This window comes from Rhinopithecus roxellana, chromosome 5 (genome assembly GCF_007565055.1).
Source record: "Rhinopithecus roxellana isolate Shanxi Qingling chromosome 5, ASM756505v1, whole genome shotgun sequence".
Classification (NCBI taxonomy): domain Eukaryota; kingdom Metazoa; phylum Chordata; class Mammalia; order Primates; family Cercopithecidae; genus Rhinopithecus; species Rhinopithecus roxellana.
This window is the reverse complement of record NC_044553.1, coordinates 159051640-159072675: the sequence shown is the minus strand read 5'-3', so window position 1 is coordinate 159072675 and position 21036 is coordinate 159051640. Positions and strand designations below refer to the sequence as shown.

Here is a 21036-nt window from a genome sequence, read left to right as displayed (position 1 = left end):
CATCTTAAAGTGAACTTGAAGGTGGCTACCTTGGAACATTCCCCACACTGCTAGAGGGCCCAGTACAGCTGAGTCCGTGTCTTGGGCTTCCCTTGCAATTCTACAGCTTCCATTCTGTGCTGGGCACAGAGCCACAGTAGCGCAAAGCTGGAAATGCAAGAGACGCATCACTCTGTTATCCACCAAACACTGGAGAGCAGAGGAGCTCAGCCTTAGTGGAGAACTACAGTGCCTTGATGGCCACACCATATCTCATCTAACACAGGTTCTCCCAAGTCCTCCTGCCTCTGTGAACACTTCTGGAATGACTCACTGCAGCTGAATTCCAGCTAGCCTTCATACCCCATTTGTCAGAGGGGTCATGCCTTCTATGTAGATCCCAGGGTGGCCACTGCCCCTGAGGTTGTGGGCAGGTGGCGCAGGTCTCTAACACAATGACAGTGGCGGCTGACCCCATCAGCTCACTCCAGGTTATCCTGAACACCTCCTCTGGTCCAGGCCCTGTCGGGGATGCCAGGCACAGAGGTGACTCAGGCTCCCACACCAGGCGGCTGTAAATAAACACCTGTGGATAAAAGTGCCCACAGATCAAAAGTGATCACTGTCCCTGAGATAGGTCACTGATGGTACAGGCTAATTGAAGATAAGGTTCAAATGAAAGAAGCAAGGGACTTCTAAGTTCAGAGGCCCTTTGGTCCTTAGCTTCTCAGAATGTTGTCCATATACTATCCTCCCCTTAATTTCCTGGGAGCTTGTTAGAAATGCAGGGTCTCATCCCAACCCGGACCTGCTGAAACAGAATCTGCATCCTAACAAAAGCCCAGGTGCTCTCCTACACGTGTGAGTTTGAGAAACTCTACTTTGGAGGTGTCACTTTATGATACCAATTAAAAACTGTGGATCAGAGAGGATTTTGCTTAAGGAATGTGCCCAAAATCACCCAGCCAAGCGAGTAACAGAGGGAGGACATGAGCCCAGGTCTCCTGCAGCTCAGGCCAATGACACTAGAGGCTCAGGGGGCTTCTGCAGAAATTGACCCTCACAATACTGTAAAGGTCAGACCACAGGCATCCTGGGTTCCAGACCACACCCATGTTCAAGCAGACTGCTCGGAGGAGAGGGGTCAGAGGATGCTGCAGCAGCAGCAGGAAGCCAGCTTCGAGTAAGTACACACAGCTGGCTTGTGCAGAACACATCCTGCCGACCTCTGGAGATGAAGTCAGGCACATTGCAGTGACGAGATGTGCTACAAGCATCAAACCTGAGGTGGAGAGATCACCCGAGATCAGCCAAGAAGAGGAGACAGGGAGTCAAACAGCCCATTTGCTGTAATGAATTGGGCTAGACTACAGAAGTCCAGAATCTTAACACTTATCACTTGGCTACGTTTAAGGAATCAAAAAACCTCATGACTGGAAAGTAACTAAAAAGTTATATGTTCCAACTACTCACTGTGCCCTAAGATCCCAGGGAGAGGTTGTCTGGCCTCACTCCCCTCAGTTCTGCTGGCAGAAACCTACTCCTTACCTTCACAATGTAGGCTTGCTTTGACCCAGAAATTTTCATTCTGAGATTCAAGCTTAAGGAAATAAATCCCAAATGTGGAAAAAGCTATATGCACAAAGATGTTTCTTACAGTGGAATGTGTAATAAAGTCAACCTTGATAGTTTGTTTAGAGATTGTAATGAGAGAGAAACAACTTATATACCCCTGAATGAAGGAACAGTTCCCACCTGGAAAACACATTCTCTGAGCACCTGGTTTCTGCAAGGAACACAGAACGGGGCAAGACACCCACCTTGTCAGCCAGCTCAGGAGGATTAGTCCTGACAATCAATAGGGTAACAGATGTCAGAATCACATCTCTCTATGCCAAGGTAAGTCAGATCTTTAAATATCTTTAGTTTTGTGGGCTATGTGGTCTCTGTTGCAACGACTCCACTCTGCTACTGTAGTATAAAAGCAGCCATGGATGATACATAAATAAATGAGTGTGGCTGTTTCGTAAACCTTTATTTACAAAACTGGCAGCAAGCTGGACTAGCCTCGGGCTATAGTTTGCTGACAGCTGATCTCTGTACTCCCATCTATTAATTTTAAATGGCAAAAGTTTTTGAAATATCCTACATGTCTAACACAGGGAAATGGTTTAATATGTTAAAGCATTCATCTGATTCATTTGATCCATAGATACTTACTGAGTTCCTGCCTAGGCCAGACATTGTTCTGAGTCCTGGGGAGACTCAAGACAGTGAGTCAGGGACACCCTGAGTCAAAGGAATATGACTGAAGACCTTATGAGAGTCTGCTCTAACAAAGAATATCCTTCTAATGCCACATGAAAAGCAAAATACAAAATTGTGTATAAAAATAAGACCAAATAGTGCTTTTATAATTTTTTTAAAAACCACAAGGAAAAAAAAAAAAAAGAAAGAAGAATATCAAAATGTTGCTAATGTTTACCTTTGGCTGCTTGGACTACCCTTCCTCTCTTTACCTGAATTTTCCAATGTTGTCATATGATTACATATTACTTTTACAACAAAACATTCCTTCCCCACTGTATTTAAAAGGGAAGGCCTGTCTTGGTTTAAGCTAAGGTCTGTGTCCCTCCTACTTCCACCTGCGGTTCCCACCGCAGTCCCTGAAGGCAGCTGGAAAAAGTCAAGCTGCTTACTTCTGGATGTTCACATACACGCCCAGGCTGAGCCAGAAGGTTCAGCACCTGGGACAGCGCCACAGGAGCCCATGGGGATGAGAAGGGTGCAGCAGCCCCAGGCGGGAGCCCCTGGAGGGCAAGGGCTGTGCCTCCTCCCTGGTCCTCCTGCTGAGTTCATTTGAGACACATGGGCAACACCTGTCAAAGCAGGAAAGAGTGTTGTCCCCTGAGCCCAACTGATGCAAATGGAACGAGCCCTGTGACCCGGCGGGGGAGGATTGTTGGTAGAAAGGAAGTAAAAACAAATACTGCACAGATCCCTTAGCCACATTACGATCTTGGTAGAGACTCGCAAACATGCCAACACCAGTCACAGCAACATCTGCTTCTAATTGCTTCTCCCCCAGCATTTTCAGAGCTCGTCAGCTGGCATCTGCCCTAGGAAAAAATCCAGTATTTTTAACAAATGCTTAAATCAGATGGCGTCCTTGGTGAGTAATTTCTTACGTGTTTGGTCTTTGAGGCTAAAAACAGTAAGCGCACCCATAAGGAACGTGGTTGTCAGGAGTGGCTGGGTGCTCAGGAGGTCCCACTTCAAATGGTATGACTAAGAGTTTCCAGTTCACAAGGCACGTTCAAATGTTTTCTTTCACTTGTCATGTATTTGTATCCTAAATATAAAGTGTTTTGGCGGTTTTTTTTTTTTAAATACCACTGTGTCCACTTCTTTATGGGTAATTTCCTCTCTTTTCCAAATATTTTTATAAGAAAGTTCCTTTGTAAAAGAAAAATGTGTGATTTTTTTAAAAGACCACATCTATCTATGCTCCCACTTGTGAGTACTTTAAGCAAGATCTCATGTACAGACAAAACTTCCCATTCTCTGTCAAGAAAAGTCTCTGCATTTAGGCTCTCCTCAAAAAACCCACAGCCCCTTCCAACTGCCTGTCGGGAAAGGGTCTTCCTGTGCCAGCCAGTCTGAAGCAGGAAGGCAAATCTGGAAACTAGGCCTTGAGGGCTCTGTCTCACCTCCTCCCTCTGGAACACATGGACAGCCTCTACTCAGGACAGACCGGCTTGGACGCTGCACCTATCTAGGACCAAGGCAGGAGATGTTTACAAAATTCCCGTGGCTCCCCACTGTTGAGACCAAGACACACAGCATTGAAAAACTCTCTGCCCAGGCCACCTCCGCTGTGTGAAGCCCACACCCAGCCAAGTCCCCACAGGCATCCTGTGTTCCCACCTCCTGTATCTGCACTCTGCATGACTCTCTTCCTCCGTCATTTACTCATTCAGCCAATCATGATTCACACAGTGCCTACTATGTGCCAGGCACTGTTTTAGAAGCTAGATGTCAGCGGCAAACAAAACTCTCTGCCTTCAAAGAGCTTACATTCTAGAGGAGGGAAATAGGCAAATGAATGAATACATAAAATCCGTAATACGTCAGGTGATGGTAAATGCTATGGAGAGAAATGAGATAGCAGAGGGGACTAGGAGATGCTAGTGGGTTGTGGGCAGGGGGCACCTCATGGAGAGGTAACATGTGAGCAGAGCCCCACGACAGGGGGCAGCAAGCCTCTACCTAGGAAACAGGCAGAAGAGCCTTCCAGGCAGAGGGAGTGGCAAGTGCAAAGGGCCCGAGGCAGGAATGTGCTGGTATGTTCAGGGAAGGCAAGGAGCCTAGTGGGGCTGGCACTAATGGCCCCCAGGCCAGGGAGGTACATTTGGGCCTTGTGGATCATCAGAGACATTGGCTTTTACTGTAAGATCAGAGCCTGGAGGATTCTGATGAGAGGAGTGACATGTCTGAGTCACACTGTAACAGACCAGTGTAGTGGCTGTGTTGAGAACAGCCTGCAAGGGGCAAGGGGGAAAGTGAGAGATCAGATGGGAAACTCCTCGAACCATCCCAGTGAGAGACAATAGCAGAGCTACAAGAGCTGATGTGGGGGAAAGTGTCCAAGTTTTGGAGAATTTGCTAATGGTTTGCATATGGAGATATGATGCAAAGAGCAGAGACAGTGCTGATTCTGATGTTTTTGGCCTGAACAACTAGGGTGGAGCTGCCATCTAGTAAGTGGTGATGGTAAAAGGCGCAGCAGGTTGTAGTAAAGGATGGGTATGGAAATCACAACCAGCCTTTAAGACCCAGAAACAGTGACTCCTCTAAGAAGCCTTCCCACAGCAAGCTAAAAGCACTTACCCCCTCCCTTCCTCTCTCACAAGCATGCATACAGGTGCACACACACACACATACACACACACACAAACCAATTCTCTGTACCAAAGTTATCTGTATCCACACATTATTCCCTTGAGTAACCTAGCAGATTCGTTTTATATCATCTGGAAGCATCTGTGCACAGTAGGTGTTCAACAAATATTTTTAGTAATATGCTGCATAAAATTGCACCTATGATATTTTAAGTCTGACAACTCAAGAATGTTTTTTCAAAACATCTAGAAATTATGCTTAGCACTGATTAAATATTAAGTGGTAATTATTCCACCTCAAGGGCCCTATATATAGATTCTGACCTGCCCCTAATTATTCAAATTGTCGAAGCAAGCTCTCCTGTGGAAAGGCCAAGTTAGGAAGATGGCTATTACCTTGCCCGTCCTTATATCCCAAGCTTTCATTTCAGAGCTGAAGCCTCCACATAAAAAAATGTTGTGGTCTTTTGGATGAAATTTCAAGGTAGTGATTCTAAAGTCACTTCGACCACTAAATAGCTGGGTTCCTACAACACAAAAAGAGAAGAGAGGGTTAGAAAACTTAGGTCACAAAACAAATATCTTAAAACTAAGATGCCATCTGGTATGGGGCCCATAGCAAACACAGCTTCCCTGGGTCCGATGTGGCCCAACGGAGACTTTCTGGAAATACGACAGTGGCAGTAGCAAGATTTGCCCTTATTCTGATTCTCTGGCCAGCCCACCCTTGACTATCTGAATATCCCTTCCACCTGGGCTGAGCTTAGATGGGTGGATCAATGAGTGCACCTTTCATATTTGCTGTAAGCATGACATGCATTAGCTCATATAAACCACACAACGACCCTATGCCCACTTCACAACCAAAAACCAAGCCCAGGGAGGTCATGAAACAATTCCAAGGCTCCACAGTTAACACAGTAGATTATTTACCTGGGAGTCTAAAAACGAAAAACAGGATTGCTCTAAGGTGATAACTTTTCAGGATCAGCCACCTTATAATAATGGATGAATGGTCTGCTATGGAGCATGGCAGGTGGGGTGGCCTGAGACGCTGGGCGATGAATGAGAGTGGCCATCAGGGTGGCCCAAGCACAGATTGGACAGAGTGGTGTGGGCCATTGGGGGTCTCACTGGCTCTACAGGACATGAGGCAGTCCTTGTCCTTTATAAATACATCATAAACTGTTGTCAAGCATTTATGTGCATTATGGTAAGTGTCTGTGTGTGTACATATATACACATATGGTGTGGAAAATGTCTTTTTTTATCACTGTGATCTTTTAGAGGTAAGCTATATAAACTTCAAAAACATCAATCATTTGGAGCAGGTCAAAGCTGGTCCTCCTTCCACTACCCAGTGCAGCCCCTGTGTCCCAGAGCACTGGCTGTCATTCTTGTCTGTCCACACTTCATCCATCTGAAACTGCATCAATAAGGCAGACCGGCCTTGGCAGGGTGTTCTCACCATGGGAGTCTCTGAATGCCACCCCTGTATATGCCCCCCACAGGCAGGGCTCACACACCAGGCAGAGCACCTGCCGCACACCACCCAGTCAGAAACGTGGAGCAGGCTTCGCTCAGAGGTGCCATGAGGGCTCTCACAGCACAGGAGGAAGAACCTTGACTGCCTTGTACCCATAGAAACTCCCCCATGGGACTGAGCAGTGGGCTACTTAGGAACACGGGAAGCTGGTGGCGAAGAAGACCATGAAGACACCGAGGTCTCAAGCATCATTTCCACTCACAGGAACCCAGGAAGCAGCACTTACTCATTCAATTCAGAAAGCACAAAAGGTTGCCCAGCTTTGTGTTCTGTGACCCCCACACATTAGTGAAGGCCTCTACTAGCTCACCAGGTGTAGAAATGAAAGTCATCAATCAGTACTCATGACAGTCACAGCGGGAGGCTTTCACAGACCCAATCTGCCTAGATCCATGGTCTCCAAACTATTATAGTTTGACAGTACATCCCATCCATGAAAAACCTAAGGCACACATCACCAATATACAGATATTTGTTTTAAGTTGTATAATGTGCTTCTGTACCAACATATTATAAACATTATTAAAATATCAAAAATAGAACACTTTAAAGGATGATATGAGGATAAAACAGTCAATATTTTAAAATATATTTTAATATACTCTTATATGTGCCTATGCCAGGGACTCAGAGCAGCAATGTGGCAGCACAGAGGCCCCAGGACACTCGCTTCAGCCAAGTGGCTGGGGGTCATCTGGAGACTGCAGGAAGGGACCACCATCACATCCCCTAGACAGAAAAGGAGGACACGGATGCCACTGCAGTCCCCACACTACCAAGAAGGCCCAGGACTGCCAGACTCTTTCTCCCCACAGGGAAAACTGCACTTATTGCTGAGAACATTCAGTGGCCAGCTTCTTGCTCACTTGGAATTCACTGCCAACCCTTAAATCCAAAAGGAAACATAAACTCTATCTGCCTGGAGAAAAAAATGTCCCTTGTTTTTGGACCATAGCATATAACCATATGCTTAATTTCAGAAATGACAGTGAATTATCCATATGTTTTTTCAAAAGTGCAGTGATACAGTCTTGCCAACAATGGGGAAGAAAGATGAGAGAAAACGTGAAAGCTGAATTGCTAAAAGACGATGATTGAACTTTTTCTGCTAAAACAAACAAAAAATCTGAATGTTATTTTTCCTCAATCCCCTAAAGACATTGAAAATCTGTCTTTTTTAGTACTTTCATTTAGAAGATAAGCTGTAGTTTATACATTTTTCCTATTTTTACTTACAATTAACTAGGCCCTTACTGCTTTTCTTTATTAAAAAGGTTCAAAACTACAAGATTTTTAAAATTTTTTAGTAAGTTTCTAGATACCTAGTGAAAACACTAAGGTAGAAATCTTGCTAACTAAGAAGTTCTCAAATAAGACTTTGTTTCAGAGATTAGGACCATAGCCATCATTATCTTCATTATCTGGCACAATGTTGGAAGCAGGAGATGGTATAGCTGAGGAGTTCAGAGCCACGCAGACCCAGATCCCATCCCAGCTCTGTTGCTTCCAGCAGAGGGGCCTTGCACTGCTGTGTCTCATACTCTTACACATGTAAGGTCGTCATGACAGCTAAATGTAACGTGGTGCATGAAGCCTTCCACAGAGCATGGCAAACAGCAATCCACAAAAGGGAGCTATTATAGTTTACAAAATTAAACCCCAAATTATTGAATTCATCATTGGTTCAATTACAAACTAAAACCAAGGGATACAGGTTTGTTTTTTGGTTTGTTTGTTCATTTTTGTTTTTTGTTTTTTTTTTTTTTTTGAGATGGAGTCTTGCTCTGTTGCTCCGGCTGGAGTGCAGTGGCGTGATCTCGGCTCACTGCAAGCTCCGCCTTCCAGGTTCACGCCATTCTCCTGCCTCAGCCTCCCAAGTAGCTGGGACTACAGGTGCCTGCTACCACACCCAGCTAATTTTTTTATATTTTCAGTACAGACGGGTGTCACTGTGTTAGCCAGGATGGTCTCAATCTCCTGATTTCGTGATCTGCCCGCCTCGGCCTCCCAAAGTGCTGGGATTTCAGGCATGAGCCACCACGCCCGGCTGGGATACAGGTTTTTAAATAGCAATAACCTCCAGAGATTAATGTTTTTGGGCTTTTCCCATGAGGCTTTGAAAATACAACGCCCTGGGCTGCCCTTTACATTTGTTAAAGAGATATGGGTGAAGTCTGGAAAATATTCATCAGTGAAATATCTTGAACATGATGAACACTAGCCATGCCAGAGGAGAAGGTCTTAACTTGTCAGACAGGCTCTTCCTCTCTACCTTTTCATAAATCAAGGAGCTTGTTTATCATATCCTCTCCTGGGCAATGTTACTTTCAGCGCAATGGTTAGCTGTTACATAACCTTTAACCTTGAGACCATCTTGCTTGTTTACCTGTTTGTTATAGAAAATTCTGTTTATTCACTGTATCCTTATTATAGGAAACTGAGTTTTAAAATATTTAATCCACTGGCACTGACTTTATTGATCTCATTATAATGAGCTCAACCAGCATAAAAACTGTTTGGATCTTCTTGGAGCTAGGAAAAATCACTTATTTTCTCCTTGAATCAATAATGATACAAATAAAAAAAATCATTAAAGCAAAAACATGTTTAAAACACAATGCAGAAATTCCATTTGTTCTACCGACTCTACAACCAGTGCTTCCACCCCCATATGACTGTGATGAGGCACTGGGAACTCTGGAATGGTAGCTCCCCCAAGCTGCCCCTCTTCCTTTCTCAGGTGGAGACATCACGCTCCCCAAGGTGGCCACCCATGTGGCCAGGGCAGCACCACCTGTCCACCCTAACATCTATGCTTGGAATCCTATCATCATGCAGGGCTCCAGGCCCATGAGGGCCCTCCTCTTCCATTCAGCATGAATGACTCCCAGTCTAGTTCCTGGCACATAATAGGTATTTGATCCAGGTCACATGAAACCCAAGTATGGGTCTCCAGGAGAGAAAAGAGAAGCTCATGCCCCCCTCTCCAGGGAGCTTAGAGGCAGACCTGGCAAAGCAATTCACAGTCAAGGAGGGGGAACGACATTTATCAGGAGCCTGTTACCTCCAGGCCTGTCTGGAGCTTGCACGCATCACACGGCAACCTGGGTGGTAGGTGTAATTAACCCATCTCTCACAGCCAGGGAAATGGAAGCTCAGCGAGGTGAGAGACTCGCCCAGAGCCACATGAGTCAGCCACGCTGAGACGGAGACTGGCCCCGTCTAATCTCAAGGCCAGGTCTCAGCACACTACCTTGTATCCCCTCCAGTTATTCGTGACCTTTCCTTCTCCTAGTGCTTTGTTCACATCCACAGACTCATGAACATGTAGGAAAAATGTTGACAAGGGAAAGCTTATGCTGTTGCCTTGTGGTAATTGAGCTTGTGTTCCCAGGCAGTAGGCATATGACTCATTTCGCCAAAATCAATATCGTTACACTCATCCTCTGGGAAGTATTCAGCCAGCTGTAAATTTAACCATCCTGACTCAAAGTTAACAAGAAAAGAAGCTTACTAACTTTCGAAGCAAACTCTGTGCATCAGAAACAGGGGCCATCTTGGCAATCCGGGCAAAGGCCTGGGAAGGGTCTGGCCTGAGAGCCAGCTGGGCCTGCAGCTGAACATTCCCTATCAGCTGTGGCCCTGCATCAGCCAGCAATCCTCTCCAGCCCTGGTATCCTCATCTGTAGACTCAGGACCACAAAAGGTGGTTATGAGAATTAGAAATAATGTAGGTAGGAGAGCTAAGCCCCAGACAAATGATAGGGCCCAATAAACAGTAGCTGTAGCATTGCAATAATAGTAATAACAGAAGAAATAGTAGTAGTTGCAGTCATTTTTTAAAATTTGCCTCTTTTTTTCATTATACTTTAACCAAGTTGGAAAATTTGTCTTCTAATAACATACTTACACCTGCTCTTTCCTTCCCATTCTTTTTTGTTTCATTTTAAATTAGTTTTAATTGATAAATATAATTTTATATATATATAGGTAGTACAATGTGATGTTTTGATCTGTATATACATTATAGAAAGATTCAATCAAGCTAATTAACATATCTATCACCTCACTAATTTATTTTTTTGTGGAGAGGATGTTAAAAGTCTATTATTTTAGGATGTTAAAAGTCTATTAGCAGTTATGAAATACACAGTATTAACTGTGGTCATCATGCAGTGCAATAGATCATTAAAACTTATTCCTTCAGTCTAATTGAAACTTTATACCCTTTCATCAACATCTCCACTTACCCTATCCACCCCTACCCCCAAGCCTCTGGTAACACCTTTACTCAATGCTTCTACGAAATCAACTTTTTTAGATTCCACATGTAAGTGAGATTTGTCTTTCTGTGCCTTCGCTTATCCCACTTATTGTAATGTCTTCCGGGTTCACCCATATTGTCAAAAATGACAGAATTTTCTTCTTTTTTAAGGCTGTAGAGTATTCCATTGTGAATATTCACCACATTTTCTTTATCCACTCATCTGCTGATAGACACTGAGGTGGCTTCCACATCTTGGCTACTGTGAACAGTGCTGCAATGAACATGGGGGTGCAGAGATCCCTTCCACACACCAATTTCAATTCCTTTGGAGATACACCCAGAAGTGGGACTGCAGGATCATACGGTAATTCTATTTTTAGTTTTTTGAAGAACCTCCATACTATTTTCCAAAATAGCTGTATTCATTTACATTGTACAAGGATTCCCTTTTCTCCACATCCTCAACACTTGCTAGCATTTATCTTCTTGAAAATAGCCATTCCAACAGGTTTGAGGTGATATGTCATTGTGGTTTTAATTTGCATTTCCCCGATGATTACAGATGTCGAGCATTTTTTCATGTATCTGTTGGTCATTCATATCTTTTCCTTTGAGAAAAGTCTGTTCAGATCCTTTGCTCATTTTAAAAATCAGGTTATTTGGCTTCTTGCTGTTGAGTTGTTTAAGTTCCTCATGTATCTTCCGTATTAGCCCCTCATCACATGTATGATTTGCACACTTTTTCTCCCAATCCATGGGCTATCTCTTCACTCTGTTAACTGTTTCCTTTGCTGTGCAGAAGTTTTTTAGTTTGATGAAATTCTATTTGCCTATATTTGCTTTTGCTGCCTGTGCTTTAAGTCCTATCTGAAAAAGCATTGCCCAGACCAATGCCAGCCACTGCTTTTAATTCTCTGGACAAGATCGAATGTTCAAAAATTTAAAAAATAATAAGAGTTATCAACTTGCAAACAAGGTGTGTCCCAGTGTTTTACTAGTAAGTTGGTTTTTTGAAACTCAGAACTCGCCATTCCAATAGCAAACATGCCATAACCACGTTTGGGCTCCAGAGTCAGTCAATAATGGCAGCCTTACCTGACAAGCGCACCAAACTGTGATGCAGCTGCAACCAAACACACACACATCAGACATCACCACTGCGCACTCATGGTCATGAACAAAACAAGAATTTGGATTAGAAACCATCTTTTCTTTGTCTAGAGGGCTGGCGTGAGCTGTGTTTGTGGAGATGTGAAGGATCTCTAGGCACTTTCCCAAGTGGCAGTTAAGGGCTGGCATGGTGTTGTAAGGAAGTTTAATAACATTTGATTTAATATCCATAACTAGGGTCAGCTTCTCACTCCAAAGGAGTAAGGAAAGAGAAAGAGAAAACAAGATTCAGACAGAGGAGAAGCACTTTCAGAGTGAGAAAGGAAGGATATTTGTGGGAACAGAGACTCGCCTTGGAAAATAGACCCACTCACAAGTGGGCAAGAAAGTAGGCGGCTGCTCACTGGACAAGGAGGCACTCGAAGGGTGGCAGCCAGGGAACCCTCATCAGCTCAGACCTCGCTAGGCTATGGAGCCCCTCTGAGCCTTCACTTCTGGATCAGTGGCAACAATCCCTAGCACTCAAGGAGCATGTACATATAAGTATCAGGTGCTCTGTAAATGTGCCCACAAGCTTCCTTCTACTTCCTCTGGGTCTGTGGGTGCCTGAGGGATACCTAATCAAGCCCTCCTGAGCTATGCTAGGGAAACTCCAGCCACAGTACCAGAAAGCCAAAGGACAGAGAAGCCCAGGTCCCTCTGCGGCACTTCCTCCAAGGACCAGCAGAAGCCAGCACCACCTCAAAGGCTTAGCACAAGAAGCCTCCTTCTCTGGCCCCTTCTCCAAAGCTCAGGAGCTCTTGGGGCTCTTTGCCATGGTTTTCATTTGGACACTTCTCAACCTTCCCATGCCAAGGGGTCTGAAGTCGTCAGGGCTAGCATTTATCCCACTGGAGCGTGGCCACCCATCGCTGGAGAGGCATCTTTCCTTCAGTGGGCCACTTAATTACAGGGATCAGTCCCCATCAGTCTGGGGCACTCCTTCCCAGAGGCCACAGGTTATCTTCTGCAGGTGGCCAGCTGCTGCCCAACAGGCTCCCCAGGAGTCAGGTTAAGTTGGGTTCCCCGTTGTTTCCCTGTTTGTTCACAGCAGGGAAACAGATGTGGGGAGAGCATGCCACACCATGCCTCAACAGCAGGAGCTCTACTAGTCACAGGCCAGCACTGGACCCCAGCTCTGTCACCTCTGGCTGGGTGGCCTCAAGAAAGTCACTGACCACTCTAAGCCTCAGTTTCTGGGTCCATGAAATGGGGATAAAAACACTCCTCTCACAGGCTAGTGGGGAGACTAAAATGTCACATAAGCAAAGAGTCTACCATCCACTCACTCATTTCAGCTCCACACAGGCCAGGCAGCGTGTTGGAACCCAGGGCACACAGCCCAGGGCCCAGCCCACAGCAAGGGTTTGATAACCTGTCATTCTCTTTTTCCTTGTAGCATTTCTGTGATGGAAGCACCCGGTCATAGATTAAAAACAAGGGAGAGACCAGAAGACACCTCTTGGAAAGCAAGGAGAAATGGTCATTTATGAGCCCAGTCCCAGTTGGCTGCTCACTTCCACACACCATGACTCCCACCAAAAGACACTGGGACCCCAGGGCAGGAGGAGCCAGCCAGAAGCTGGGGACAGCAGAGCTGTAGGCAATGGCACCTGAAGGAAGAGGGCCATAGGCCTTCTGCAGCCATGAGTGCCTCGGGCTCTGGAGAGGTTCAGGACGGGCAGGCTGGGGGTCTGCATACTCACTCGAGAGCCCTAATAAAGGGCGCGTGTTGTTCCATCACCAGGAGGAAGGGAAATGTGGAGGAGATGCTGGGAGAACCCATGATGGCCCAAAGCCTCCTCCCAGTCTGCCCCCAAGACCCATGCATGGGACCAAGAGCACATCTGTAAGCTCACTGAGGGTATGAGCAGGGGCTTCTGGATGATGATCAAAAAGTAGCTCCATGTGGGGAAATGGCCCACCAACAAGGACCGTCTGGACAACTTAGCAGAACAAGGGCCTCATGGCCTGTGACAGAGGAGGCGAGGAGCTCCTTGCTGAGGACCAACCACGTGCCAGGCATTCTGCAAAGTGCCCTATATGTGTTATCACAGCTGCTTCCTTCAACAGCCCCAGCACCAGGTGGTGTGGTAGAAACAGGTGAAGAGGCCTGGCTCAGGGAGGCAGAAGAGCCAACACCTGTACCCTGTCCATGTGCCCTCTTGTACATGCTGCCTCCAGGATCTGGGAGGTAGAACCAGGTGGCACTGCACAGATGGCTCAGAAAAGCCAGCTCAAATCAGGAGAGCTGACCCATGCACGGGAAGGAGGACAGGGTTCCCTGCCCAGCCAGGGCCCCAGGGCTCCAGGAAGAGGAATCTCCTTTGCAGCCAACAAAGGTAAAGGACAGAGGCCCTGCACGCCTCTACAGCTGCATCCTCCAGGGTCAGGCTGGGACACCTGCCTCAGGGCCTGGAGTCTGCAATAAACATGACAGGACCACTTAGAACTGAGCAAGCTCTCCGGGGGATTCTGAGGAGACTGGCTGAGCTGGCGTGTGGCACAGCTGACTCATAAGACAGGCGACACTCAGGGCCCTGGTGGAGTCAGCCAGCGTTCCCTGAGGCCACCTCAGCCTAAGGTGCCACAGACGTTTTGTTAGGAAGATTACAGACTGAAACAAGAGCACCAAAAATAATTGCGAGCAGGTTTTATTTAAGTGTTGATTCATGGTTGTTCTATAAGCCAACAGCCTGTCAGAACCATAAATTAATGAGATAAAATGTTGCTGGCCCTCCATATTTCAGGCCGGGTATTGACATTTTAGAATCCACAGATTTTTAACTGTATTGATTGAGGACACCAGGATAAATGGCCTTGGCGCCAAATTCCCATTAACAACAATGGGCACCGAGTGACTAATTCCCAAAGCGCTGCGGTGAGAACGCCCTGCACTGCTTTCTCCTGGCAGGGAGTTCTAATTAGATTGAAATGAAAAAGCCAAATCACCAAGGGCGGAAAAAGGCAGATCCAGTAAAAAGGGAGATCAGACTCAGCGAAGAGAAAGGACAAGATAAGTCCAAGCGGGACGAAAGCCACTGGGGTGGGCTCTGCAGCCCCTGTGGCTAGAGAGCACTTACCAAAACCGGGGCTGGAGGTGGGATGTGCAGAGACGCTGTAGGAGACATAGGGGGAGACATAGGTGGAGCCCTGGCAGTCCCTGATGGGCTTCACTGCCCAGGTAGGAGGACCTGGCAAGGACCAACTCAGCTCATCTTACCCACACAGGCACTGAGCAGCTGCTCCAAGCCAGCCCTGGCCAGGGGATAGAGACACAAAGAGCACCGGGACAGGCCCCCATCCTCATGGAGCTCCCATGCTAGCCAGGGAGAGGGACATGGAAACCAACCACCCTCAGCAGAAGAGGCCCTGTCTGAGTGTGGGGAGCTTTCCCAAGGGTGAGGTCCAAACCCCTCAACCATTCTTTCGCAGGGACCCACTATACTCTCCACTGTGGCCTCAGCACCAAGTCCTACAGGCAGTGGGTGCACAGTAAGTAACTGCGGAGTGAATGAAACTGGGCCTTCAACAGATGAACCCAGTGGTGGGTGCCATTCCTAGCAGAGGGATGGAGTGAAGAAGTCCTCAATCACCACCCCCACTGGATGGTAATGCCCTGGGGGCAGGGCCATGCTTTTCTTTACCCACAACACACCATAGCTAGAGGGGCACATTGGGTCTGGGGCCAGACAAGCTGTTCTCCGAATGCAGTCCTATCACCAACTCGGGAAGGCATTCTACCTCCCACTCCTCCAACTCTCCACCAGGGGCCGCAGGTCACACAGGACCAGCAGGAGCTACCAAGGAGGTCTACTCAAAGCACAGATCGAGTCCTGACTCTTGCCTGCTTCAAATTCAGCAATGGCCTCCGCCTGTCACCTACTATGGTGGTCCCTGACTCGTCAGGCAGGAGGACCCTCTTTGAATGTCTAAAAATTTCAGAACCCTCTGTCAAGACACATCCACACATACCCACCCACACACACAATTGCATGCATTTGTTTAACATCTGTTGATTGAGAGAATAATGCTTAAGGGCCACTATGAACCCATCAATGCCATCAAATGAATTTGATTTGAGTAACCCAACAGTGTGAGTGAGTGAGCTTGTCACTCTGTGAGCAGTGTGCTACCCACATGTGCTCATGTGACCCACAGGCTGGGGTTTCCCCTCCTGCACTCCTCGGACTCATCTCCTCCAGTCCCAGGACCCCATATTACATCCTGCTTTGGTTTCCATGCATACTACATGGAAGCCTGTTCCTGTGACAACCCTGTCCTTGTTCCATCTGCAAGAACCTACTTTCCTCCTCATCAACCATACCTCCTCCATCCTAAATCTCTGTCCACTTAATGTGTGGCTCAGCTCAGGTTTCACTTCCTCCAGGAAGTCTTCCTTGATTTTCCAAGCTAGATGTTCTTGTAGTTCCTGTGTCTTTCTCCATCACTGCAATTTGGGATTGACTGCACTTCTGTCTTCCCCAGCAGACAGGAGCTTCTCCAGGGTAGGCACTGGGTCTTGTTCAGCTCTGTCTCCCCTATCAAGTATATCTTATGGGACATGCAGACAACAGTGTAACAGTCAGGCAGCAGGCTTTGGGGCCTGGCAGACCTGCATGCATCCTGGCTCTGCCACTTGCTGGTTTGTGTCCCTGGCCAGCGTATGTACAGCTGATTCTGACGGCGCCTGTCTCAAAGGTGAGTGGGGCCTAAACGAGATGCTCTATAGAGGCTGCAGAAGAATGCCCAGCACATAGTCAGTGCTCAGTAGTAAGTGCTGCCATCATCAGCCCAGTCATCAACATCATCAAGTGGCATTAAACTCCCTGAGTCTGGCCACTCTGCAAGGGGTTAAGAGAATCAGCAAGACCAGGGAAGTGCTTCATGAGAAGAAACCGCCACACACATGGCACGGTGGGAAGGGCACAGGATCTGCAGTTGCACAGACATGGCTTCAAATCCCTGCTGGCTATGCACCACTGGGAGGCACTGAGCAAGCTGCTTCGCCCCTCTAAGCCTCAGTTTCCTCTCCTTTAAAATGGAAATAATCACTGCCGGCAGCTACAGTGAAGATTAGACATGCTGTGTGCAAAGCCTATAGCACCTGGCAGGGACCCTGTGACCATCAGTATTGTCCTCTCCCCTACTAAGCATGCAAGGAGCTGCAAGGCCGCCCACATTCAAGGTGGAAACAAACCACCCTCTCCATTTTCCCTCTGCATCTCCTCGGGGCTATTGGGCATGAGCAGCAGGGGTTGGACCAGCAAGTTATCATCTCCGTCTTGCCAGACCCTAGGAGAGGCAGGCCCCAGAGCCCCCACCACTGCAGGGCCAGGCAGGCAAGATGCTGGCCTGAGGGCTCAAGGGGAGCCCCAGGAACTGGTGTGAAGTCTGGCCTCTCCCTGGGCTCCTGGCAGTGGAGCCCAGCAGAAACAGGACCTAGGAGGAGCTCTGGGGAGGAGGAAGTGTGGTGCTGAAAGAAGCTGGATCCTGCTTATGGAGGGGGATAAAACATTTTTAAAAAGGAAAGGAAGAAAAGAAAGAGAGAAAGAGAACAGGGGACAGGGAGGGGAGAGGAGAGGAGGGGAGGGGAGGGGGGAGGGATAAGGAGAGGAGGGGAGGGGGGAGGAATAAGGAGAGGAGGGGAGGGGGGAGGGATAAGGAGAGGAGGGGAGGGGGGAGGGATGAGGAGGGGAGGGGAGGAATGGGGAGGGGAGGGGAGGGGAAAGGAGAAAGAGAAGAAGGGAGTCAGATGGCAGAGGTGTGAATCCCAGCTCTGCCACTCCCTGGCTGTCTTCACTGTAAACCCTGGACAGGGCCCACTGGGGGCCGTGGCTGCAGTGGGTGTTGACAGTGCCTGTTGCACAGGAGCGTTCAGTAAGGAAAGTTCCTTCCACTGACTTCTCTCTCCTTCTCACCCTGCTTGTCAAAAGCCCCCTCAGGATTTACCCAGCACGAATCCACCTTACCCAAGTGCCTTTTCAGTGTGGGCATTAAAGCAGAACTTGTTTGAAGACTTTCCTTATGAGCTGGAATCATTTCTCACAGCCTTTCAACGATAATGAATTGACAGGAATTCTAACCTGATTCCAACCAAAGGACACAGTGATAAAGTTAAATCTATTTCAGCACAAATTGCATGTCAGAAGTAGATTAAAAAGCCACCTCTTTATCCAGCCCCACGGCTTGGGGCTCAGATAACCTTGGGGCTCTGTCCTCTGTGTTGGCTGACAGAGGCCCACCCCCTGTGGGGAGTCGCAGTTCCAGTGGGCAAGCAGTCTGGAAGCCCTCTCACTGAGCACGAGCCCACCCTGAGGCCCCTGTCCCTCGGCCACACAACCGTATACAGCTTGTGGCTGCGTGCCCACCAGAGAACCTTCCCCAGGGAGAGAGCTACCAGCTCACCTCAGGGTGGTGATACAAGAAACGCACCTGTTTCAAGGTCTGTTAGGTGCAGGGCGAAGTCAAAGCCACCGCTGAGGATGCGCCGGCCACAGGGAGCCCAGCGGGCGGCCCGCACTGCCTCTGTGTGCAGGGAGTATGTCTGCAGGCAGTGCCCGGAGTCCACGGCGTTCCATACCTGTAGGCAAACACAGACGGCACCAGGTGTCACAACAAGGGCCTGATCTACAGGACTCAGCTCCACCCCTCTGTAGAAAGAAAAAGGTCTCGGTGGAATTAGATTCCCATTATTTTACCATCAAATCTATATCTAGATGTTAAACTTTTCATTGCAGAAATGTAAAGGCTTGGGATTGGTAAGTTGGGAGGATCATTTCCCCAAATTTTTTCTGGGGTTAAGAAAACAGCATTCTGGACGGGTACGGCAGCTCACACCTGTAGTCTCAGCACTTTGAGAGGCAAAAATGGGCAGACTGCTTGAGCTCAAGAGTTCGAGACCAGCCCAGGCAACATGGTGAAACCCTGTCTCTACAAAAAATTAGTTGGGCATAGTGGCACATGCCTGTAGTCCCAACTACTCAGGAGGCTGAGGCAGGAGAATTGCTTGAGCCCAGGAGGCAGAGGTTGCAGTGAACCATGATTGCACCACTGCACTCCAACCTGGGTAACACAGTGAGACTCTCTCAAAAGAAAAGAAAAAAGGAAAACAGCATTCCTGTGTCTGCCAGTCACCTACCCAGCCCTTCCCACCTGCTTCATCCCTGCGGTTGGGAGGGAGTCCTGGGCCCTCAGCATTCACAGCCCTATCCCAGGTTCACCTGCGTCCCTGGCATCTTATCCTGGGCTCCCCTGCATCCCCAGCATCTTATCCCAGGCTCACCTGCATCTCTGGCATCTTATCAGGCTCACCTGCATCCCTGGCATCTGTCCTGCCATGGACACTGCCCAAGGCCAGGCTATTTTCATGGTTCTGCTATAAGACTGAGATCCAAAAAGGAACCTGTCACACTCGTATTTACAACCAGTCAAAGTACAAATATCTGTCATAGAGGCAGCTGTCCTTTTGTTGGGGGAGAGAAGGTGCTATCTCTCCTTCCCACCCTGGCCTTCCATGAGGATATGAGGTTATGAGGTTCATGGGAGAAAACCCTGTTACACTCAATGACTTCTGAAAAATTATCTAAGATATCAAGTATAAAACTGCATGTTCCCAGAGCCAGGGCCACACCATGTGAGAGCCCCTGAGCTTAGCTTTCCACCAGCTCTCCCAGCAAATGCTGCCAAATACACCGTGCAGCCCAGGGGAACAGCCACAGAGTTCGGAATACGTCAGGGTAGGCCCAGGGCCTGACACACAGAGGTACTCAGCAGTGCTAGTCCCCTACCTTCTTGTCACTGCAGGATGAGGGCAATGCTCTCACCTACCACCCAGGTAGCTCAGAGGCTGAACCCGAGCAGAAGAGCACTTGCAGCCAGCATGTGGGAGTCAGAACTAAGTGCCTCCCACCTGATACAGCTGCTGGCAGGCCTCCAGCCTTGGCTGAGTGGCTTTGCCTCTCTGGGCCTCAGTCCCCCTCTCCCTGAAGTGGGGATAAGAAGGGCGTCACCCCAAGGGCAGTGGTAAAGGCTGAGGAGGTAATGGCTACACAGCACATGGCATAATGGCTGGCACATGGCTGAACGTGGATTCCAGACCTGTTCCATTAGGAAAACCAAGCTTCATTTTCTTTAATAAGAGAAAAACCCAAACAAAGCACACCCATGCACTTCTACAAACCTGATCCCAGGGGTAACCTTCTCATTAAAAATGAGAAAATTCAACCTGCCAAGTCCTGAATGTTCTCAGAATGCAAAGGATCAGAGCTCTGAAACCTTGTTTCCTGGGATTATGTAAATGTCTACACTTAAGAAAACAAAAGGTCAAGAGTAGCCTTCAAAAAATGTGAAGAGAGCTCGGTTTCTTTCTTCCTCACTAAGGGTCAATAGCTGGGGTCTCAAACTGAAAAAAATCAAGAAACAGCAGTATTTACTTTTAGAAACACGACACAGCCAGAAGACTTCAAAGTGGAGTGAGAATTCATGGGAGGGAGATGGGGCACAGGGAACTGCTGCCTTCCAAAAATATGTACGAATATGAGTTTAATTTTATTTAAATAGTAAAATAAACTAGATCTACAGGGTTCACATGGTTAAACAGTAAAAAAGTTAATATTAAATACATAAGTCAAGCTGCATATATGAAGTACAATGCCATTTAAGTTTTTACATGAAACACCACCTCGTACCCATTAGGGTGGCTGCTATTTCAAAAAACAGAAAACAAGCATTGACAAGGATGTGGACAAACTGGAACCCTTGTCCACTGCTGGTGGGCATGTCAGATGGTGCAGCCACTGTAAAAAACAGCATGACGGTTCCTCAAAAAATTAAATGTAGAATTACGACATGATCCAGTCATTCCACTTCTGGGTAAATGCCCACAAAGCTGAAACCAGGGTCTCAAAAAGATCCTGTACATCCATGTTCATAGCAGCATTATTAATAACAGTCAAAAGAGGGGAGCAATCCAAGTGTCTACGGACAGATGAATGAATGGTAAATGTGTGTTCTATCCATACAGTGGAAGAGTATTCAGCCTTAGAATGGAAAGAAGCCTTGGCACTTGCTACAACATGGATGAAACTTGAAGAAATTATGCTAAGTAAAATCAGCCAGACACATAAGGACAAATACTATATAACTGCACTTATATGACGTACCCAGAATAGTCAAAATCATAGAGATAGATA

General features: G+C 47.4%; 1 protein-coding gene across 1 annotated transcript in view; it reads right to left on the bottom strand.

Moving 5' to 3' along the window:
- Positions 1 to 21036, bottom strand: part of WDR25 (WD repeat domain 25) — a 154907-nt gene that overhangs the window by 41625 nt on the left and 92246 nt on the right. Inside the window, exons 3-4 of the mRNA XM_010353650.2 lie at positions 18278 to 18425; positions 5277 to 5407 (exon numbers count right to left, since the gene is read on the bottom strand). Of these exons, the coding sequence (XP_010351952.2) occupies positions 5277 to 5407; positions 18278 to 18425 (279 nt within the window). The remainder of the gene's footprint in view (positions 1 to 5276; positions 5408 to 18277; positions 18426 to 21036) is intronic.